This window comes from Vidua macroura, chromosome 1 (assembly GCF_024509145.1).
Source record: "Vidua macroura isolate BioBank_ID:100142 chromosome 1, ASM2450914v1, whole genome shotgun sequence".
In the NCBI taxonomy this organism is placed as follows: domain Eukaryota; kingdom Metazoa; phylum Chordata; class Aves; order Passeriformes; family Viduidae; genus Vidua; species Vidua macroura.
Window position 1 is genome coordinate 40,284,024 of NC_071571.1, and position 24,542 is coordinate 40,308,565.

A 24,542-nucleotide genomic window follows, 5' to 3' on the forward strand; every position below is an offset into this window, starting at 1 on the left:
GATAAACACTATATCTTCTGCTTCATCTAACAAATTTGCCTTTCTTTGATCAGCTGGATGTGATCCATGAAATCAAATAATTTCTTAAAATTTGCCTTACTAAATCTGAATTCTACTGCTTTTATAGCATCTATTTTTTCTTGAATTTGAGGATAGAATAAAATATTTACTTTTTTAGAGTAAAATTTTCTGTTTCTTAAAAGTCTTTTTTTAAACTAAAAATGGTTTTGTTTTGCATTAAATAATATTTTCTCTAGAGAGTTTTTTATGAATTACAAGGTTTCTGACTCAAATCAGAATATTGGGCAGCAGCAAAAAAAAAACCCCTTATGTATGTTCTATCAATTTGATCTATCCATCTAAGTTAAAAATTCTTATTAGGAAAGTCAATGTAGAAAATACACATTCTTTTGTATCATGGCCTAAGTAAAAGAGGCCTGTAAAAAAGGTGGGTAACCTCAAATCATAGTGTGACTAGCATTTATTCAGCATCCATTTATATTTTTTTATTTTATTAAAAGGTTGACAATGCCATCAAATATTTGAGCAGTTTAAGTCTGACTATTCCACTGTGCAGCAGTACCTGCAATTTGGGTATAATGACAGTCTACAGCAGATATTTCTAAAATTACAGGAGATAGCGACATAAATATATTTGGATTTTCTTCAATATTTAAGCTGTAGACTGTAATTTTTTTTTCTGTGTCTTTCTGCATTCATGTTACATAAAAGCTTATACAGACAGTTAAAAAATTATATTAACCCTTTCCTCCTAAATAAATGTTTCTTTTAAAATATATAAGTTAAAAAAATGTCCAAAATGCTGTAACATGGTGTTTTTAATTTCAACATTTTCCCCTTATGTAATATAGACATAGATGTACACATGTAAATATACATAGCTGAATGAAATGGAGTAAAGCTCTATTATAATGATTCGGCTCCTCAAATTTACTTCCCTCATCTTTGCTCTTTTATGCTGTTAGCTTCTTAAATCCACCTAATTCATGTTCCTGCTTTTTGCTTCATGAAAAAAATAGTCTGCCACCAGATTTAAATAAAATTGGAAACATCCTCTGTGTTATTCTGTCTGTGTTGTTATTTATTCCACTAATTATGCTTACATGATACATGTGAATTACTAGAGGCCTTTCTGTGTCTTTTGTTGTGTTTGTTCCTGATCATACAAGATTTCATACTCATTATATACCTGAAAATTGACCAAAAACCTGATTCAGTGATTAGATGATTGGTGATTGATTTGGGACTTTGCTGTTAAAATTTGAATGGACAAAATGTGTTACACATTCTCCCAAAGGGTAAAAAAGAGGAAGCAGTAAATTCTGTTACAGAGGCTGAGGAAGAGCTGTGCAATGTTTGAGTCATATAAGAAGCCTGACTCAGAAGTAATGGTGATTTTTGATCTTCCAAATAATAGTTTTCCTCCTTAGGTGAAAAACCATCTTTTTATTCCAGATATAGTAGATGAGATTCCTTTCTTTTATATCTATACTCATTAACTTACCCTCTTAGTATCTATGTAACAGTTCACTAGATACTGAAAGTTGCACTTAAATAATCATGAAGCTACTTATAGGTGATTGGAACTTTTAAAATATGTTCTAAACTGAACAAATAATGTGCCTCCAAAATATCTCTTTGACAATCTTCAAAAGTTCTGAACTGTTCATGTAGAATAAGGTAACTAATGTTGTAAGCTTCTGTACAAATCTTTTATTATTACTGTTTTTTCCTGTCTCTCCTATTAGGTTATGGCACCCATACATGTTGGGATACAAAAGATTTGACTGAATATACTGTATGGGAAATTTTCCTGAAATTTATATTCTAAGCACAGAGCTGCAGAGATCATCTACTGACATAGAAACATGAGATTCAAAATATGCCTTTTAAAGGAATTTCTAGGGTATTAATTTTCTTTTAATTCTCTAGCATTTTAAGACCAGTGTCCTTAGAGAGGGGTAAGAAATTCTATTCATCTTCAGGCTTTGGAAATACAGTCATCAACTCTAGAAAGGCTTTGACTTGAGAAGCAGAGTTTTTAAACAAGCTGGGAACAATGTGACAGGACAGTGTCTGTTTATCCTCAGAGCCTTCTGCTGTGGTTTCTGGTCATCTTCTCTCTTCTGCTCAGTCTCTGATAATTTCTCATCTGATTTTTGCAGCCTGGACATGATTGCTGTACTTATATTTTAAAATCTGGATTTTAACATTTTAACAAACATGTGGGAATATGAAAGGGGGCTCTGGTTACATCAGAGAAAAACACAAAAGTAGAGGTTTCCATCCCCCCATTTACCTGTCAACTTTATGATGTTGAAGTTCAGTAGAAAGGATCTGAATCTTCTTCATCCTTTTGGGCACTAGGGGAAAAATATCTTAGGCTGAGTTGCACTGAGTTATTCCCCTAGCTGTCAGTGTTTCCTAAGTGAAGAAGTACAGCTCCACATGCCAGGCTCTGAGGAGCTTCAGCTGGGTTTCCTCTCTTGAGGCTCAATGACTTCTCTTATTTGAGCACCCTGCAACAGAATTCAAAAGATCTCTGCTTTCCACTTAGAGTCCCTCAATGTGTAGTGTGTTGGGCTTACTTTTTCCCAGCAGCGTAATTTCATGACAACTGAAGCTATTTTCAGACCTATCTGTGTTTTTCTTACTGCAGTAACCTTTCTAAAATGTAAGTAATTGGCATTTTGTTATTGTTATTTTGGTTTATCAATTCATAAAGTATAAAAGCCAATCTGAAACACTTGTGGCTTGGCCAAAAGCAAGTCAGCCCTGTATCTCTAGCTGGTAAGAATAAAAGGAGTGGCTTATAGTTTGAAGGAAAAGGACTATTATGGGGACGTTGATTGTTTGCATTCACGTTGATATTTTATAGTAAAGTGTTATAATATATTTAGAAGCATTTGACTGATACTATCTTTACATACAGTAGACAGTGATGCACAAGAGAACTGTGTTTAACTCAAGAAGTAGTTTTGACAAAGCTTTGTCAGGGATCTGTTTGCTTTTACTCATGGTTTACTTTGAGGTCATGAGTAGTCCCATTGTTCCGAATGCCGTGCAGACCAAAGCCAGAGAAGCTTTGCATGGTCAGATGTTCAGCATGAGTGCCTCGTGTACCTCATGCTGCTCTGCTCCTTCACATTCACTAAGTGTTCCATTAACTTAATAATATTTTTGTTTGTTTGTTGATGCCTGTGTCTCCTTCATACTAGTTTAGACTACAGGATTGTCAATAATCTGCAGAATTATTTGGATTTTAATAGCCTTTCTTTGCATTTTTTTTTTTTTCCCCCAGGGGAATAAAAGCAAAACTAAGAAAATCTTATAAGCTCTGATCCCATAGCATACTATCACTTAGGTTTTTCTATTGTCTTTTATTTTGAAAATTTTAATGTCATTTTTCATTGAGATTTACTTATTTTTTTAATGAAATCTGTAACCGTATATTGATGTATCCTGGAAAACCAGTTCTTGCTACACTGAAATCATACAATTTATAGTCAACTTCCCAGTTATAATTTGCTCATCCCTTTTAATAAGGTAATCATCTCTCTCTTCTCCAGTATGAGTGTCCAAAGCTTAAGGGAAGAAAAAGCAGCTTCTCTTGACAACTGTGTGCATGTGCCTGTGTGCATGTTACTCTGTTCTGTATTTGATACTCAACAGATATCTGAGGCAGTTGAAATTGATTTGGAATACCCTGAGACATGGTCTTGAAAATGTCTTCTTATTTTCTTTTTCTCTTTGTAGTTCATTCCACTTTCTCTGTAGTTTTTTGTCTGTCCTACTGAAGCAATGGAATTGTTAGACTGTCTATTACATTTCTAATGGATCAGTTGAGTACTGGAAAAGACAGAGGATATTAGCCTTTTCACATTCAAATGTGCCATATACAATATATGTGGTTCTATGAATAATTAATTTGAGTGAAAGACCTGTCTGAGTATGATTCCACTGAGTAAGAAATAGCTTTTCATTTCTGGATTTCCTGGCTATCCAGTTTGCTTCTTGTTATTTAAAATGTTCATGGAGCATTTTCAGCCCAACAGAAACCTTTGGCAAATCCTGATTCAAGTAGCAAAATTCATATTAGGTTTTCATTTCAATTTAAAAAGATGATTTTGTCAGTTCTATTTATCTGCCTTTTGCTTCATCCTCCTGTGTTCCCTTGGTTGGATCTTTAGGGCTATGTTGTCTGTAATGTCCCTCAAGTGATCAAACGTGTTGGTGCTTAACAGATAATGAGAGTTCAGGCGTGATATTGAAAAGTGAGCTATAATTTTCCCTGTTTTACTTAATTCCATAAGAAATGGTGCTGAGCTTCAGATTGTTGTGCTGGAAATTATAACTCCATGGTCAGAGAATGCAAGCTGTTTTATTGTCAAGGGAGCAGGAGCCTGTTCACCAATCAGCAGTAAAACAATTTATGGGAGGAGTATTTGTTTCTCCAGCAGAAAATAAAAACTGTTTGCAGGGTATTGTAGCTAATGACAGGATGGATAAATCATGCACCTGCAGAACTCCTGGTATACAATAGATATAATATTATGGGAAGGAAATCATAGCTTTGATAAATGTCCTAATCCCACAGTGAGGTTTACAAAAGAATGCAAGCCCATCCACAGGAGTTAGCTGGAGTACATTGGTTGGTTTTGTAGGATTTATAGAATTCTTCCCAGTGGCCAAATGTGTTTCATAACTGCACTCATTTAGTAAAGTAAGCATTTTCTCTACATGAAGGCTTGTAATATGCATGTGATGCTGGAATCAACACTTGCCCTACTGAGGCCAAGGAAAGAAATTTGACTGTATTTGGTAGAATTGTAGAAGTGATGTTGTGCCACGGACATTCTTCAGTTGTTCATAAGCATCCCTCTTCCCTGATATCTCAGTCCAGATTACATTCACTGGTTAATGTTTCAGATTTTCTTAAATTGTCAGCCAGTTATTACTCTTGTGGTTGTCTAAAAAAAGCTGTGTATTGCAGATCTAATGTGAGGAAAATGCATTTTGTATCCAAGACGGTGGTTGATTTATTGTTCATGGAGTAATTCAATATACATTAAGTAAACAGATACATCAGAAAGAATGTTAAGATCTTGTAGAACATAGTGAAAAATACCTTTGGGTACTGTAAAAGGAGAAGGAATTCAAGTGTTAATGAAATAATTATTTTTCTACCCAAACTATCAAAAAATAATGAGTTTCACAAAAGATGTTAGCTGTCTGTAAAAAGTCCCAACTTGGCGCATAGGTAAATGCTAAAATCGGTCATTAATCTGTAAAGCTCCTGAACTTGTGTTGCAGTTAGTGTTACACAGAAAAATAAGATGTAGATATAAGCAGTTTGTTGACTTACAACAGAATTTATAGAAGAGCTCTGTGTACTTGGAAATGTGATCCTAAGGAAATACATTTATAACAATAAATTTTTTAAAAAATTTTTACAGCACCCTGCTTTGTTCTGTGGTTTACCAAGGGAATGCTCTAAGTCCCAAATACTGCTGTGTATTTTGCAGAAAATTCCTTTAAGAGTGGCAACAGACACATATGAGACAGGGATTCTTTGACCTTGTAAAAAATATTACTCTGGAGATCTGTCAGTGATATGTTTTGTATGTTATCAACAAATATCCTTAATAATAGTGTTCACCAACTGACTTTCTGATCTAGAACAAATTCTGTGCCTCTGTGACTTCTGTGCTTAACAGCTGCTGTTTGAAGAACATAATTTTCTCCAGTTACTCTGTACAGATGGGCTGCACATGCATTTGTAGGAGTATTGCATTGAGTGGTTTATTTTATGTGGGTGACTTCTTTAGAAATCAGAAGTATTCTGGTCATCTGTGAAAGGGTCTTAACTTGTGCTATCTTACCAGAGTTTACTAGAAACACTCAGTTCATGCTCATCTTGGGTTAACAAAATGCTTCACTGCTTTAAACTGCAACCGTGATGTTTTAAAAAAGGCTGGAGTAAATTTAACAAATGCCAGTGTGATTTATTTTCAGAAAATAATTACTTAATGACCTACCATTACAAAGTCATATTCAGTGTCCTTCTGAGGTTGTTATGATTTAAATTTATCACAGTACATTGACTAAATAATATTCTGAACAGAAGAAACTTTGACATGGCCTTACTTGGAGTCAAGATATTCACTGTGTTTAAAAGTAAATCAAAGGTTTAAACTAGACCAAAAAGAATCCCATCTAGCAGAAATACATTTTAATCCCAGTTTACTTTTTACAAAGAAGGTAACCAAGTTAAACAAATAAAATACATACGTTTTGGAAAGTCACCTTTCATTTTCCTTTCTGTGGAAGGAAGACATACAAATGAGTGGTCCAGAAACATGAATGTCCCCATTCCCTATGTCATGGTACTACATGGGTAACAAAACCATTAGAGGTGTCTCTTATGCATGCAAAATTCCTTTTCTTATTCTGGAGAAATTAGTTTGAAGTACAGGAGCATTTCTTGAGACTCTTGGCCTTTGCACTTACTTTGCCTGCTGAGAACTGGTGGTGGTAGTGCTTTTGGAGAGGGGTGTGTGTGCAGAAGTTGACTGAAACCCAGTGATCTCTTGCTTAGAGAATCATCAGGTAACAGCAACTTTTTGGTGTGTCCCACACAGGTTGCCAAGAGGTTTTAAGGCTTTAATCCGGATTACCACTGGCCTGTCTCCTATTAATAATTCTTTGCCCCTGGTGAGGATGCTAAGATGGCAGAAAACCAGCCTCTTCATGGCCTCTCCCTCAAGCTGTGAAGACCTTCATTTTTTCAGCTCTTCTGCTCACTCTCTTGTAACTACAAGAGTAATGTTTCATATTTTGCCCAGGAAAAAAATGCTCTCGGGATTCAAGTAACAGTTAAAAGTACAACATGAATTAAAGTGTTGTCACTGGAAATGACAGCAATTCTAACCAGAAAGTGTGAAAGCCATATATATTTTGTTTTCAAGGCATAATAATTCTGGGGGAAAATAATGAATGGCAAAATCTTTTTCTGGACTACATTCCTTGAGTTATTTGAGACCTATCCTAAAAAGTCTCTCAACTTAGCATTCATACAGGGCCCCAGCTGTAAGTATTCCAGCTGTGCAGGCCTGGGTCCCTTTCACCTGGCTGGCGGGGAGCCTGCCTGCCAAGAGACCATTCCTCTCTCACTTATTGGGAGGGGGCAGATGGGCTGCACATCCTGGCTTTTGGCATGATGTGGGGCAAGCGCTCAGTGCTTTTGGATCCTCTGGATGAGCTGTAATCTTACATGTATGCTGAAGTATGAAATACAGCTTCATCATTTCTCTGTGGTTTCAGTGGAATGCTATTTCTTTCAGTTGATCCTGTTTTTCCAGGTAGAACATATTGAGTTTCAATCCCATGTCTGGAAAAACAATGTTTCTCTCAAATTTGATCATGTCTCCAAAGTTTTTTTTCTTTTAAAGTTATGAGACAAACTTGATAAACTTGAAATCTGCAATGGCCAAATATTAAAAACTCATTTCTTACTGAAACAGATGGAATCTGGTCCTAGACTGTAAAAGATTTGCAAGCTATGGTGAATGATTATGTTGGGAAAAGTAGCAGCACAAAATTCCTCTTTTCTGCCATTAAAAAAAAAACAAAAACAAAAACCAAAAGCAATCTGCAATATCTTCCATGTTTAGTTTTCATAACAACCCCAAAAGAAAAAAAAAAAAAAACCTTCACTCTTCAGTTTCCCAAATCTTTAAGGTCTCTCAGGGGGATTTTGTGATGAACTAACTTCAGATTTGGTTTGCCAGTTTAATATTTTCTCTGAACATTAAAAAAACCCACAACATTTTAGCTCATGCAACAATGTTCCAAGGAAGCTATTTTCATTTCTTACTTTTACAGATCATAGGAAACCTTTGATTTCTAGTGTGGGAACAGTAGTATTTTGTAAAGCATACAAACATTTAAGAGTACAGGACTGTGCTTTGCATCATGGCCTGATCCAAATACAGGCAAAGAGTTCCTGGAAGCAGTATCTCCAGAATGGCACTTTCTCTCCTTGGCTTTTTCCATCTTCTGTAATCATTCTAGCATCCAAAATAGAGGATGTCAAATCCCTTGAAGGGATATGGGAAGAGGGTGGATACCCTTTCAATCACAATTCCTTTCAGAAAAAAACCAAAACCAAAACCAAAACAAAACAAAAAAAAAACAAAAAAAAAACAAACAAACAAACAAAAAAAAACAACAAAACAAAAAACCTAAACAAAACAAAAAAAAAAACCCAGAAGATGCAGCTGAAGACAGAATCATTCTATAATGAAAATCCAGGGAACTGAAAACAGCTCAAATTGTGTGGGCTAAGAAAATGACATCATAGCTTTGTAAAGTTGCTTTTAAAAGATGAGGAAATGGGAGGCTGAATTCAGATGCTTACACCTCTTTAATCCCACTTGTTTTTTGGTTTTGGTTTTGTTTTTTTTAAAGTCAGTGTTAGTCAAGAGGTAGTGTGGTGGAGGAGAACATTTGAGCCTCTCCTTTCTTTTGGAGTGCCAAAGCCAATAATAATCATAGCATCTTGGAATGTTTGGCAGAAAGGTGTCTGATAGATGTAGTAAATCTTGTATTTGATGTGGTGTAGAAATTCAGAAGTTAGCACATAGTTTTCCTGTTAGTTTACTGCATGATGACACTGTAATGCAAAAGAGTGGAGGGCATGGGTGTGATGACATGAAGACTAAGGCTGTTTCAGAACTATCAATTTTGTTTCATGTCCTAGTCCAAGGGTGTGCTTTATTCACATATGAATAGAGAGGCTGCTAGTTCTTACATCCACTATAAACTTCTTTAAAAGTTGGAAATGTTGCACCAGTCAAAAATATTGCCATCATTTAAAATGTGCACAGTGCTTTGATGATAAAAAGTGTTCCATAAATACTATGTTCTATTTTTTCCACTGTTAGACTTCACACATCAGCTATTACAAGAACTAAGAACCGAAAGCAGTAAAGCTCAAGAAGTACTAATAATACTAATAACACTTTCCACTTCACTCATGCTTATGTCCAAAAATATTCAAATCTTTTACAAACACAAGGAAAAGATTACTCTAAATGTTTTAATGTAAGATTATCCATACTTATAAACCAGAGAAAATAAGGCACAAAAAAAAAAAGTTACACTTTAAAATATGCTTAGACATTTAAATTTTACTGATCTCGATTTTACATTGTATTAGGCCTTTGGGGGTATAAAGGTGCTGGACTGGCTTACTCAAGGAAAAGAAAATATTCCTCTTGCTTTATAATATTTCTTATTTCTGGCAAGACATAACAAGGAGGGCAAAAGTTTTTCTGATTTTTTTGGGGTTGATTTTGGGTTTGGTGATGGGTTTTATTTGTTTTAATACAATAATTTTCTGCAGAAGTTTTCTGAGAAAAGGGGACTGGGTTGTCCCGGAAGTGGCAGTTGTGATCTGCCATTGACAACCTAAGAGCTCTAAATAAGACATTAGGATTATGGGGAGAGGTGATTCCTTTTCTTGATGGAATCAGTAGTTAAGAGGAAAGAGACACACTTCTAAATCCTGAGTAAAAGCTCATGCGCCACAAGACCTGCACCAGTTTGTGGTGAGCCAGACACCCATCCAGAGGCTCTTTTACTTCCCCTCCTCAATAAAAAAGGGGTGGAAAATAAGGTGGAAAAGCTTATAGGTCAATATAAATACAGGGTGATCATTTAGCAATTAGCTTCACAGGCAAAACCAGACTCCACATGGGAAAAATAACTTAGTACCAGTTAAAATAAGTTGGCATAGTGAGAAGGAAGGGTAAATTATGACAATACGCACCTCTTCTTCCCTCTGCCTTTTTCCCAGGCTCAGTTTTAGTCTTCTGTTCCTGAGCCTGAGCCTGGTTCCCATCCCTGCTGGCACAGGGAGGTTGGATGTTCTCCCTCTCCTGCTCCTCATGTTCATCCTCTGCTCTAGTGTAGGCCACAGTTCCTTCAGGACATCTCCACCTCCTCCAGCATGCGTTTCTTCACAGATGCTGTCCCACACTTGCTCCAGGTGGGCTCTCCAGGGGCTAAGGGGAGCCTTCTCACCCTCCTCCAGCTCTGCCCCCAGTGCTCACAGGAATTTTTCTCACTTTTTCCCTCACTCCCAGGCAGCGTTTTGCTCTTTTCAAAATCCATTTTCCCAGAGGCTGCAGGGCCCAGCTGTGCCTGAAGTGTGTGGGTGGCGGGAGCCAGCTGGGAGTGGCTGTGTATGGCAGGGTACGGCCCCAGCCTCACCCGGCAGGGGCTGCCCTGCACTGCCAGCACCTGGGCACCTGCCCCCGGGCACCATTGTCCCCTTCCAGCTCTCCCAGTTGGTCCAGTGTCTTTCCCAGAGCTGCCTCTTCACTTCGCTGGGAAGGCTGCAGAGGTATGCAGCGTTTTGTTGAGCAGAGAAAATCAAACCATTGACTTTTGGAGTCCCTGGTTTCATATCCTTGCTCCCTGACCACCTGAGGGGATCAAGCTGTCCTGGGACTTTGTGGCTGGTGGTGCAGAGATCCCTATTTTCTGGCAGACAAGCTGCATTTCTTCACAATTTCAAAGCCAATTATCCTGTGAGTGTCTCCGCTGACGTTTGCTTTGTTTTGCTATGTGTTTTGGGTTTTTTCTGGAAGTGATCCAGCAGCAAGAGAGCAGCTTTTATGGGTTCAGACATGGTGGTCCCTGACCACAGCTATTCAGAGCAGAGGGGTCTCCTCTCAGGGACCTCTCACCCATGGCTCCCAGCCACCCTGAGGGGTGTGTGGCAGCTCATTTCTGTGCCTCTGCATCCTGAGACATCTGCATGGGAAGGACACCCTCTGCATCCTTGGTGCTCTGAATGCCTCACTGTTCCTAATGTGCCCTGTGTGGGGTAGGAGCTGGGTGGAGAATAGAAATGGGGCAGAGGGGCTGGATTTAGTACTGGGGCTGAACCGTGTCCCCAGCATGGGGACAGATCCGGGAGGGTGTTTTGTGTGGCACACAAACAAAAGTCAGGGAGAAGGCTGTCCAGCAACTCAGGTAGGCTGTGTGAAAAACAGGCTTATTTTTGCTCCTATTCTCTCAGAAGTGAACAGGGATTGTGCACATCTACGTAGTGCCAGTAGCAGATCTCTCCTTACTGTAGTGGAGTTAACTGAAAATAATCAGTTAACAATTATCACAACTGACAATGCACCTTTACATCCCATCAGCCACAGATACCTTCCACTGGTCCATACAATGAAAACCCATCAGAAATGGGAGGAAGGAGCAAAGTAATTATTAGGATAGAATAGCTCAGTGTTCACAGAATATTCAATGAGGGATCAGCTTCTCAAGAGGAGTTAATAAGCAGCCACACTTGAATATCTGATGTTTATAGAGGGGAGAAATGTACACGGAAAAGTACATTAGGGCTAAAAACCTACTTGATGTGGCCGAAACAAAACCTAGCCTTCATCTCTTATGCAGAAGCAAATCTACCAAGGCCCAGAAAGAAAGACATGTCTTTGAGGAGTGATCTGAAAGATAAGTAATATGTCAAAGGAAAGAAAATGCAGTTTCTGCTCTTTGGGGAAAGAGGGTAAAAGGGGAAAGAAAAAAAAAAAAAAAAGAAAAACTCCGCATTAAAACTCCTCAGTTGTTTTTTTTTTTTGTGTGTGTTTTTTTTTTTTCCCTAGCTATAGCTATAGCCTCTTTCCTTTGATTTGTCGTGATTTAAATTCATACAAAAAGATTTATTTCAAATAAGCCCCTTTAACTGTAGGGGCAGATATTTTTTTCTCCTAAAGCCTTTTGTAAGAACAAAGTAACCACTTGTCACACACAGTGACTAATGAGAGTTTAGTGTGGGTTTTAGTGTTCATTCATACGCTTTGTGTTCAGCTAGTCGTAAGTTAAATCTTTAGAAATCACACCGCAGGAATCCTTCTCTTAGGAGTGGGGGCGGGAGGCGAATCTGTCGAGATATTGAGAGCTGGTGAGCGGAAACTGCTCTTTTCAGGCTTCCTAATCGGCGGCACAGGAAATAAACACATGCAGGAAGTCGTTTGGCCTTTTCTTGAACTTAAAGTTTATACAGCAATTGATAACTGAGGCAAACTTTGTGTACTTAAACTTTTGAAAATTAAATTAAATTAAGAGGGCATGTTCAGCCCATGCCAGCATGGCCTGTAGTTTCTGCAAGCAGCTGGTCTAAATACAGTATTAAAAATTGGAAAGACTACAGCGTATATATTTTTACAGCTAGAATGTGTCCTTGAAACCTTTTTGTATGTCTTTTCTCTGTCCTCTTTTCCTTCCATTTCTCTAATTCTCTCCCAGTGAAACTGAGCTGAAGCATTGAAATCAAATTGAAAGTCATGTTTATGAAGCTTGTTTTCTGTGCTTCTACACCAGACTATGCTCTTTCATCCTTTCCCTGACCTTCTCATTTATCTTGTAAGCACTTCAGGGTAAGAATGGTTTTGGATCATGTGAAACACCTTGTTTGATGGTGGCCCATATTGATATTTGGTTAATGCTACACATATGATATATAAAAATTGTCTTTGAAAGGAGGGTAAAAATAAATGAAGTGTCATTCTTGAGCATAGCTTTTGAAATTGATAGCATCAATTTGCTAACAGGGACATTTATAAGCATTTCTAAGAAATATTATTTGTGTTCATATTTCTCAAGCTTTCACTGTATAAACAAGGTCACCGTAAATTTAATGTGCTAAAAAGAATAGTTTTAGTTTTATAATAACTACAATTAGCTGGGGTAAATTTGCATGGGAAATTTAGAACACCTTTGCAATGAAAAGAAAGCAAGCAAAACCCAAATGAAGAGCAGAATATGGAATAAAAAGTACATTTGCATGTCTTTGAAGACCAACCTAAATACCTGCTAAAAATGCATCCACTCCTATGCATCTTCTACTCTTTTGAAAATGGATTATTTTTTGCTGCCCTAATAAACCACCCCTAACAGTGCAGATGTTTATTAGGAATATTTTTCATAAAACAAGGACTAGAAGCAGAAAGCTACAATTAAAGTAAAATGAGAGACGGACAGAAAGAGTGCATATGACTTACATATCTGTAGTCCAGGTTACTTTCAGATGAAATAATTGAATAAAAAAAGAATCAATATTTTAGATTTTTTTTCCTAAGTAATTAGAATGTCATGAAATTTTATAGTGTGCTTAGAAGTTTGCATATTTGATATGCAGCTTTGTGATGGCTCAACCTTAGCTAGCCATTAGATGGGATTTCAAGTCTTCAAGAAATAGATCTAAACATTGGCCCCAAACTGCCATTTACTGTAAAATGGCCATAGCTGATCAGTTGTTCAATAAATGTCAATATAATAAAAAGATATGGAAGTTTCTGCAACTAATCTTGGGATTGTACCTTCTACACATTTTCAGAACATCTCCTTACTTCTATCACTTATTGATTGTCCATTTGATTTATAACCTAGCCTGAAGTCTAACAGTCATCAGTCTTCCTTTTGGGCATTACAGTGACATAGCTCTTTCACTGATATCTTTGATGGAATCCATTTTTTGCTTTTCCCGGCTCCTTACAGGAAACATTCAAGTTAGTTCCAGACCATGTGGCATTATGTGTATGCACAATGATGACTTATAGCTGCATTTTTTGTATTCTACCCTAAAAGCTATTTTTACGTTGCATTTCTTTCTTTTTTGATAGTCCAGCTCCACAGTGAGAACGTACCAAAACAGTAAATCGAGAGTGACCATGAGCCCTGGCTTTAGCTCCCAGTGGAATAGCAGCCAACCTGCTTGGAATACATACACCTTTCCAAGAGCAAGCTTGCACTACCAGTCTCATGCTAGCTACACCTACTGTGCTGGACATCCTGCTGTAAGTAATGAAAACCTTTTCTGCAGTTACCTGAATGAGCTCTGTGATTTCCTGGGACGTGGAGGCACTCAGGGGCTGATGGTTCAGCACCCTTCTCCAGTAGTCTTTATGTCCCATGCCAGTCAGAACAGCTCACATATACTAGCCCTAACTCTAAAAAAAATATTACAATGAGTCTTAGACATAAGCAAATGTGAAAGTTTTATGCCTCAGTACAAATACATATACTTTTGTACATTTAGCATTCTTTCTCCTTGCATGAAATTATTGTTGTATGCCCGGGTTTTGGTGTCAGAAAGATAATCTGAAAAGCAGCATTATATAGGGCCTCATTTCTGTTTCTGGTAAGCCTGTAAGATGAATGAATTATTCTTTATATTTCAGACATTTTAAATTGTGTGGATTAGTCAGAGGAGAGCATCTCTTCTCATTAAATTTGTTTAGACTCACTACTTTATCTTTAATGTGATCAGTGGTAAACATGCAAGCTTGTTGCTGAGCAAAGACTACTGGTCTTCTATAATTGCATGAACTGGTGGCCAAAAAGAATGGGGAAGGGTGGCTCAGTGTTGTGTGTTTTAATTTGACAGTCATTAAAGGGTCACAGCTATAGGCTGATGGTGAGTTTTGTCATATTGGTGTTGTTGACTGCTTATAGTAGAGCCCTTTCATTCATGTAGTTTCTGGTTTTGAAAGACCCCAAGAGAGTTAATGGGGGAAAATCTCATTAGTGTAAGCAATCTTCCTTTCTTTCCCACTCCACAATTTGTTGTTTTAATGTTTGGATTTGAACTTAGCTTTGGACATTTGGTTACAGAACTTCTTAAAAGACATAGCATCTTAACCTCCTGCCGTGTGTACGTAATGAACTTTTGCCATCCTATACTGAATTCCAGTAGGGAAATGGGAAAGTGCAGCTTTTGGTACAGAATGGAAATTGTGCTATGCAGTCTTATTGCAAGGTCATTGTGATTTGATTTAGGTTTGCTATCTTACCTGCCAACAGACTTCTGTCCAGAAGTTTGGGTTAGGAATTGTCTCAAACATTAACATGGTAATTGAAATAAAGGAGAGGAATAAATTTGTAAAATCTTACTTTTTTTCTGGGATGATGAGTTCTCAGAATAAATTAAACATCTCTGTGGATTCTTCTCTTTGCTCACTTCCATTATGGTATCATTGAAAATGATAAAAACTGTTGTGAAGAAATATAAAGTATTTGACATCACAAGGGCACACATACTTTCCTTGTTTAGAATGACGGCTCAAAAGGAGTCCCATGACAGCTTAATTTATCTTAAACTATGGGTATTCAAATAATTAACTGCTTCTTAACTTTGATCATTTAGAATAAACACTATCCCCTCTGTGACTCAAGGTTTCACTCTGCTTAGCAAAAGAGCATACAAGAAGAATCCTGTACTTCCTGGAAGAAAGCTTAAAATTTTAATTGAAATTTCAGTCTTTTCAAGCTACTTCCACAGTTCCTCTTTCCTTTGTTTAGACTAAAGTTGAGGGTAGCTCCACTAGAATCATAGTACAATATCTGTAGGTTGTACATATACAGTCTCTACAATATTTGTTTTCATTGAGCTTCTTAATATGTAGTCACTGGAAATGATACATCAGTCTGGGAGTTGATTTATCTGATTGTTGAAAAGCAGAGATTTTAGAATGTGCAGAATTGCATAAAGCTTTGTGCAGATTGGTTGATTAGCCCTGTCCTCAGTATCCCTGGGTTCAGACATTTACAAACTTGGCACATTTCTTGGTTCTGGCTCATCTGAGGAGCTGTTGCAGTGCTACTCAGCAGAGATTGAACAGATTTCTTAAGCTGGTGGTAAGAAGCTGTAACAGGTTAGCTGCCATTGCAGTGCCTACTACTGTGATCACATGCTTTTTCCATAGCTTCCCTACTTCTGTATTCTCTGAGGGTGAGTCCATAAGCAGGGCCAGGGCAAGGCACTCCAGGAAATTCAGCTCCTCCCTTCTGCAGCATCAAATGAATTTCAAGTTTCCAAGGAAAAAAAAAAAAAAAAAGCCTTAATATTGGGTTGGATATCTGTTTCATTGTATATTATGAAGTTAGAATTAGTCTGGTTCCTGTTTCTAACTTGGATTTGTTTAATCTGGGCTCAAACCAACCTTTTTATGGTAAATGACAATAATAAAAGCTGGATACAGGGGAGCTCCTTTATTTGTGAATCTTCCCAGTATTACGTGCTCAACTGGATATCTACTTTACTTCAGAGGATTTTATTTGCCCTCATCTGACACAGGTTCACCAGAACAAGTTGTAGGTTGTAGAGCTGTATGAAGTTGTTTCTGCAAAACCTCCTACATGGACTATTTCTAAAGATCATTGCAGTTCTTTGACACTTGGAGGCTAACAAACTTACAAGTGCTTTGCAAGTTCAAGGCAGACAAATGTCAGGGAGTTGGATCTACCCTTGGAGTACTTAAAGCTATTAGTCCCTGAAGACAGCACCAAGAGAAAAACCTTGGATTTCTCTACTGTTTGGAGAAAGCTGAAGGAGACAAAAAAAAGATTAATTTTAATTGGGCCAAATGTAATTTAAAAAAAAAAATCAATTCTCTATTTTTTTTTTTAATCTAAATGAAAGAAAAAAATATCTTACAAAGTGCAGTGTTAAGAGACCCTTATGACTCTGGCTGGTCCTGAGTATGTCAGAGCCAAAGGTAAGGTTTTTATTTTGTTTTATCAGAGAGCACCCTTGGCATCTCTCTTCCATAGTGCTGCAATCATTGATTAAAAACAGTCTTTCCACCCTAGGAAAGAAAAGAACAGGAAGTTTGTTTAAACAGGGTAATTTTTCAGCTCTTGAATTATCTAAGGGAAAAACAGACTGCATATCAACCCAGTCAAGAGTGCAATGCAGTTTTTGAACAAACAAGAAGGTGCTAATTTCTAGCTATACTGGGAAGCAGGATACCCTGCAGGATCTGTGTATACTAATATAAATGATAATGTGGTAGATGGTCCTTACATAGTAAATTATTTTTGAAATTGGGGCTTGAAATTCTTCTGGCATTCACACTCAGAGGCTTACAGCAGGAAAAATACAGCATGTATTGCTGTATTAGGAGAAGATCCTATTCCTTAGTAGGAAAAGACACCTAGTCATGCTTTTCTCTCAAACTTTCTTCACACAGGAAGATAAAAAAAAAGACAAAGTAATTCTGATTATCCCTGCTGGGCAAGATAGAAACCTTTGAGTGATAGTGTCCTTTGAGCACTTTCACATCTACACAGGCTTCCTACCTATGCTTTTTCAGAAGTCTTAAAGACTCACTTCATGTCCCTTTCTCTACATTTTGCTGGAAGGATGATAGAATTTCACAGATCTTCAGAAATCTTGTTCATTGAATTAACTCTTACAAATTAACTACTTAGGCTGTTCTGTTTTAAAGAAACACATCTGTAAAGTGATAAAACAAACACAGATCTCATCAGCTTTGGAGTATTCCAGCTGAAATTGTAAGGGAATCTTTTATGCCTTTCTTGGATATTCATGTAGCAGTCTCAGATACCTGCCATGCTCACCTTTGTAAAGGTCAGTCCTTGCTTATGAAGGAATTTGGCCATGTGATACTCTCTGATGAAGCAGACAGAACTGTTACAGAGTGTGTTACCCTGCATGGTTTGAAATGCCTTTGTTGTATGCCCATGGGATGGTGAATTTAGCTGTGTGTATTAATTTCTCTATGTGCATACATGCCTGTAGCATGCACAATGTCTTTGAAATCCTTATCTAGATACCCAACCCAGTGTATGTAAGACTTCCAGCTAGAATCTATTCTGCACTCTAACAGGATTTGGTCATGCTCCACTAAATCAGTGACAGCCTTCAAAGCATGATTGGTTAAATCTGTAGAGTTATTATTTGGAGCTCTACACATAATGTTTACAAGCTGTTACATCTAAGATGTCATATATGGATCAGACAATCAGTTTGCTTAGCAGTCCCTATTCCAACAGTCTGTCCCCAGACTTCTTTCTACAGCTTCTTTAAATGCGTGATTGCTTCTGAAATTATACTGTTAGTTGGAATGTGAAAAGCAGAACTAAAAAGAAATGTGATGCAGAGCGCTGTGAGATACTACTGGCATTCTTCTACTCAATTCTGCAAACCCTAGTAGGATCTCAAATCTTTAATCTTAGAAACCTTAAGACCCAGTAGAAGGAGCTGTAGCTCCTTTTACACATTTACACTGACAATCCTTGGATAGAAAAGCAGAAAGGGAGCAAGGCTGTCACTGTGGACAAGTCTAATGGAAGGGCTTACTCACTGTCAGCATGACTATGCATAGTCCATTGGAAAAATTTCCAGTTCCAGGTAGGTAAGCCTCATTGCTGCTGACAGAACTGCCGGACTGCAGCATTGCACAGCTGTAATGCTTTATGTAAACTGACCTGATCATTACCACACAAATTGGATTAACATCTGTAGTGAGCTCTCAGTGATTTACTATTTAAACAACTTCTTTTGTATACATTTATAAAATTAGAAAACCTACCATTTTTATGGGATTAGGTAATACAATGTTTAGGAACCACCTGGGGGTGTGAGATACAATTATCAGTTTGTATGTATACATATGTATAATGGCTAAGTTATTAGTTTTAGGTGTATATATACATTTTTATATATATATATCAAACACAGATCAAGCTTTTGGCTAAAATCTTTGCAGAATGATGTAGGAAGGTTCTCAGTGCAGGGCTGGAGTTGGTTATCAATTTCTAGTTTTCTAATGTGATCCTCTTCTCTGAAATGTAAACCTAATTAGGGGACACGTTTCTGTAAGTGAAATATTCTACTCTGAGTTGGTTCTATAACACCAAAATAAGACTGACAGAAGCAATTTACTGATGCATACCAAATTCACACATCATACCAAATATGATGTGATGCATTATAATGCAAAGATAATGTCTTAAGAATCATCTTTCTTTAAATTCAGGAAGCATGCAATACGTAGCATGGGTGTCCTATTCCAAACAGACCTTTATTTCTCTAGAAATATAAGTAGAAAAGATCAGCGATCAAGTTTGGTTTGTGATTTTTTTAATACTAAGATCTTTCCAGTGAGTAATTCTGTTGCACCTCTCCTTAGAGAGAGTGCAAAGAGTGAAATGCTTATGCAGTATAATCCTGTCATCACTAATTTCCAAGATATCTGTTTAAACAAAAGCTGTCACTTCCTGATCTGACTTGAGCCTCCTGCCTGATTCATTTTGTAATGTCACGAACAGTGGATTGTGGATTCGTGGAGTAGAGCTGGTCTGATTAGAGAGGAAGAAACTTCTTTTTACACATGCACATCCTTATAATCAGCTGTGATGGGAAAGGAAATAAATAGTACAGTAGGCATGAATTGGGAAGTGTCTCTCTAAGAACCTCTCAATTACACTTGCAGTTCTGAAATCTTGGCTTTCTCTGTCCTTGGTGTTAACCCTTTCTTACCTTCATAGGCCTTTCATGTGAGATTGCTCCCTACCATTCTCTAGCCAGTATTTCTTTGGTGCTACTGGCCCTTGTCATTATAATGGCCACAGTTGAAAAAAAAGTGGAGACTGGTCCAAGAAATTATACACTGTTGAAGGACCCTTGAGCAAAATATCTGCCAGATATCACTTTGGTCACAGTCTTACAGTATATAAAGTGTAAAGGATGTGTTTTGATCTTCTCAAGTTGGTGACAGCCCCAGCTTTCCCCCATTAATTAATATGGGGAAAGATCAAGCACTGGCTGGAAAGAAGTAGGCAAGAGAGTTCCCAACCAGAAGGAAAAGAGAAGTGTATCAGCAGAAGCTATTTTATGTAGTTGCTGACATGTTCTTTATGAAATCCTGCAAGAACAAGTGAGAGTATAAAATAAAGAGGCAGTCATTAAAGTGAGAATCAAAAAGATGACATCTCCATTGCTAGGTACAGTTGTGCTATAAGAGAGAAGCTGTGCCAGTTAGGAAAAAAGTAATGAAGGATTGTGGAGAAAGGAATATTTTTAATTGACAAGATGTTGTAGCTATCAGGTGCAATGAGTAGCTTAGTGATCAGCTGCAAATCCATATGCTAACTGCTGACATAAATTATTTATTCTGTTTATCTATTACCTCCATCTACAGGAACAGAGCCTCAAAAACATGAACTTATTAGGCCGCTAACGTAAAACACATTTTCACTGTGGCTTGGCTTCTTTGGAGAAGAGAGGGTGGAAATTTCAAACCCCCAAACAAATATGTCTCTTAATTAACTTTTCTCACCATCTGTGCTTACTTATAGCTGAGGCAAGCGGTACCAGTGACTTGTGAGATTGCTTTCAATGCTGCCTCTTTAGGCCAGCTTTTCAAAGCAGCAATCACATGCAGTTAATTCTGATCAGATCAGCTTATCAGCTCAGTTCATTGTAGTGCTTTCATAATAGTTCATGTGTGACAGCCCATTAAAACTTGGCCAGGCCTTTAAAAAAAAAAAAAAAATCACAAAATCCACCAATGGGTTTTGCATTCCGCCTTTGAGTTATCCAGCATATTCGTTTTGTGTGTTAAGCTTTGACATGGAACTATAGTGAAGGGTTGTAGGGAAAAGTCACTAGCAATATAGAACTCTAACCAAAGTAGTTAAATGTATTTTACCTCAAAGAGTAGTTTTATTCAAAAATGTGTACATGATGCTGTAATAATTGTGTTAAATGCTGCCTGTGGCTCTGCTTGGCTCCTGCAAAGGGACAGTGCTGTGTATGCTGCCCACCAGGTCTGTGGAGTGTGTGCAAGGCCACTGCCCACGGGTGGTTCAGGTTGACCAAGTGAGTTTTTCTGTTCTGGAGTGGATGGCAATTACACTTTTGATGGATGGCAATTCCAATTTGAAGTTGAATGCCCTGCTCCAAAAGGGCAGTGCCTCTCAGAAGGGAGGGAGAGCACTGACAACACAAAACCCTTCAACTGACTGAAAAAACATATTTTTCAGAAAATCTGGGGAAATCGAGAAGTTTAGAGTTTAGAAATGTTTGGTTTCAGAATTCTGTTGGTTTTTTTTTTATTTGTAAGTGATGTTTTAATTTTTTTTTTCTGGTATCCTCTACTCATTTACACATCACACATATTATGTTTTGTCATCGTTTCTCTTAATCTTAACAGATTAAGAATTTTGTAGATTGATGTTTGTTGATGCCTTTTATTGATTTGTTTTCTGTGTGTTATTTAACAGAAAAAAGTCAAATTTTCTGCAAAAACCACAGGAAAAAATAATTTTTCAACAATTAATGCTAGCAGGATTGGAAAAAAATCCCCTGTAAATAACTAGTGCCCTTATTTTCAAGAAAAAAAGAATTCTTCATGGGAAGTATAATTGAGATCTTTGAAATTACTGAAAGGACTTACATAGATATATCCACAGCACTTATTTATCGGTAAAATAACTACTGCTAGAAAGTTTCTCATCACCTCCAAATGCTAATAAAGTCAACCATTTTGGAGATGGGAACTTTTTGTTTATAAACAGACTCTATGGGAAGCAAGAATTTTCTTGCTGAGTCTACATTTTTTATTCTTGCGTACTCAAATGGAAGAAGAGACAGAAAGAGACTTTAAAAACCCAAACCAGATGCTGCTTTCCCCCCACCTTCCTTTCTTTCCTTTTTCAAGAGAAGAAAATTCCCTAAATTTAGACTGCAAAACAGTCTTGTAGGAGGCAGTAAATACAGATCTTAGTAAATGTCTATAATTTACAGCTACAGTTATATATCTACCTATACATATCTCTATATGCATTTCTGTCTGTATTCATGAATGTGTCTATATATATGTATATACATGCTTCCAGTGTTTGTTTTGGTTTTCTGCTTTAATTTAGCAAATAGGAGATGTACGGTTCTAATTTAGCTTCTCCATCTCATTTTCAGTAAGCCAGACAGGTTGTCTTTAGGATTTGTTAGTTGAGGTGATGAGTTCCTTCAGGCTCCAGAGAAAATCCTGGTATTAGGGCTTGACAGTAGATGCTACAAACTGCCAACCTGTCACATGTTTTGGAGACACCTGACACTTTTTGAAAGATTGATTATCGCAAAAGGCCAGCAACTGTGTTGCTTTCATTTTAAATAATTAACACGCTCAGGCAACTTCCTTATATTGCAGCCTCCAAGGGTGAAGGGTTTTGGACTAGTCTGAGCAAATACTACTTCAAATCATTTTGCTGATGGACTCTTTCTCTTCTCTCTTAATTTTAATTGTGGTTATTGATTTAATATAAACCTACCCAATTCAGTGAAGGCATAAGGGATGAAACTTTCCTTTTGCCCTTAGACCTATCTCCTTGCCTTGAGGATTTATTTACACCAGGGATGCTATTCAGCAGCACTGTCAACAGCAAGTTCTGTTTACAAAGGGAGGTGGAAGAAATGCATGTCTGTGGGAAATATTGATTTGTCAAAATTGAAATGTTCTTTTGATGACATTTCAGTTTTTTACCCTTGATAAATTTCAAATGTTGCTTTACTGTAAACCCAAATGCTGACCAAAGATCATTTGTCCCTTGCTGATTTCTGACATATGTTCCACCAGTGATTTAAACACTCTACTGAGAGCACATGATCTAAAAAAGATCAAAATCCTAGAGTTCCTTACATGCTTAATTTGTTAAGCAATCTAAATTTTCGTCTTTGTCACCTTTTTCATCTTTGTCACCTTTGCTGAAATGTTTGCTCTTGTTTTTCTTAGCTGGATTTCCTCTAAAAGAGACACCTGAGAGACATTGTGATCTGTGTGTCAGTGTTGGGCAAGTTTTTCATTAATTTCTCTACTTTTGTCCAGTTTTAAGGTTTCTGTAGGAGAACTTCATTTTGAAAAGACTGAAGGTGTTTTGTAGAAGGTATTTCTGCATCACTGTTCAAGGAGGGAGCTGGAATTTTTGAGAGGAAAAATAGAGATCCACAAAATAACAGGCTTTATTTATTTATGAAATCCAGGGACAACTCATCACAGTGCTGTGTTGACTTTTTCCTTGATAAGGACTTTATTGACCTCAGATTTGTATCAAAACTACTGCAAAAGAAAGTCCCTATCACAAGGCATGTAACTAGATGGCACAGAAAACAGGAAGGGAAGCAATGGTACCGAAAGAGATCCTACCCAAGGTCCTGCAGCTGTTGGAGGAAAAGAATGGCAGTAAGCTTTGGTTTTCATTCATTCCAGGTTGTTACCTTATCTGTCAAACCTGGCTCTTTTCTGTATTTTTTTCCAAGTATATAACTAGGCAGTGTTTGCTTTTGTTCTAAAACCTGTAACTATAAGGTGATGGAAGTGTTTTAGTAAGCTCAGAAGTTCTAGCTGAAAGGAGGTATGGTTAATTTTGTTCTTTGCTTTCCACCAGTGTTTCTCTTCTATGCAGTATCAGGTTCTCATTAGGGATGTCAAATACAGGCATTTGTGCTTTTGGGAAAAGAGACTTGCTTTCTGCAAGGGCATCTCCCCTCAAGGCATCACTCCTTTGTTTCCTTTTTTTTTTTTTTTTTTTGCTTCTGTTTTACTTGGGTGCTGTCAATATTTTAATATAGTTTTTTTTCCATGGCATTTACATTTTTAGCCATAAGATGGACTGCCTGGATTTTTGCCAAAGAGACTGACAACCTTTAGGTTTCACAAGGAGCAGAATATTTTTCCATTTATGTACAAATACTTCTCTTCCTTGGGTATATAGTCAGCTTCCATGCAAGAGGAAAAAAATTGTAAGGGTCTGGAAATATTACAAAGGTCTTTGCAGAGATTCTCTTCAGTATTTTCACCTTTCATGCTTTTTTCTTGTCTTTTTGAGCACTAGCCCTCTGGCATGGTCAGGTGCTAGGAATTTCGTGGCACCAAAGGCAAATACTCTGTTGAGGCTCTGTCCTTCTGCCCTGGTGACCTGTCCCTGGATGCCTGCCAGCATGGCTTGTTCTGCTGAAACCAGAGCTGCTGCAGATCTCTGTGCCAGCTACTTGTAGTCAGGGAGAGCAAAACTCAGCCTTTATATTCAGCATGGTCACAAAATCTTTACAATTGGACTCTGTCTTAAAGGTCTTTCCCAGTCTAAATGATACCACAAACCTGTGACACAGTGTCAAGGTTGTCAGGAAGTTCCAGCATCTTCACTTCTGCTCTGTGCTAGGTGATCCTAGTGCATCTCTGTGTGGTCTTGGAAAAGCCTTGTGTTTTTATTTGTTCCCCCATCCTACTTTATTTCTTTGTTTGTATCCTGTAAATGAGAATATTTGCCCACAAACACTTAGATGTGTCGTTGAGCTTTTTTTTCCTTTTTTTTCCTTTTTTTTCTTTTTGTATTGTCAATGATTTATTTTAAAAGTAGGATCTTTTAAACTTCTAGAAAGCACCTCAACTTTTTGCTTTGTCATCAGGGCAGTCTCTTTGAAGACTTAATTTTCTTCAGAAGCTGCACAAGAAAATCCTCATATTGTATACAGCTGGGTGAAAGGTTGGATTGAGTTGTTTTCCTGCCAAACTATAAAGTGATTTTCTTTTTAAATCTTTCTTTCCATTTGGCTGCTGCTTAATGTCTTTTGTCTGCTTAAGGAGGACAGGTGCAATTATTCACCTCTGAGTCCTGGGAAAGAAATAGTAATTCAG

General features: G+C 37.4%; 1 protein-coding gene across 1 annotated transcript in view; it reads left to right on the plus strand.

The window, feature by feature from the left end:
* RBMS3 (RNA binding motif single stranded interacting protein 3) overlaps positions 1-24,542 on the plus strand; it is a 699,061-nt gene that overhangs the window by 200,480 nt on the left and 474,039 nt on the right. The window contains exon 4 of the mRNA XM_053978348.1: positions 13,725-13,898. Within this exon, the coding sequence (XP_053834323.1) occupies positions 13,725-13,898 (174 nt within the window). The remainder of the gene's footprint in view (positions 1-13,724; positions 13,899-24,542) is intronic.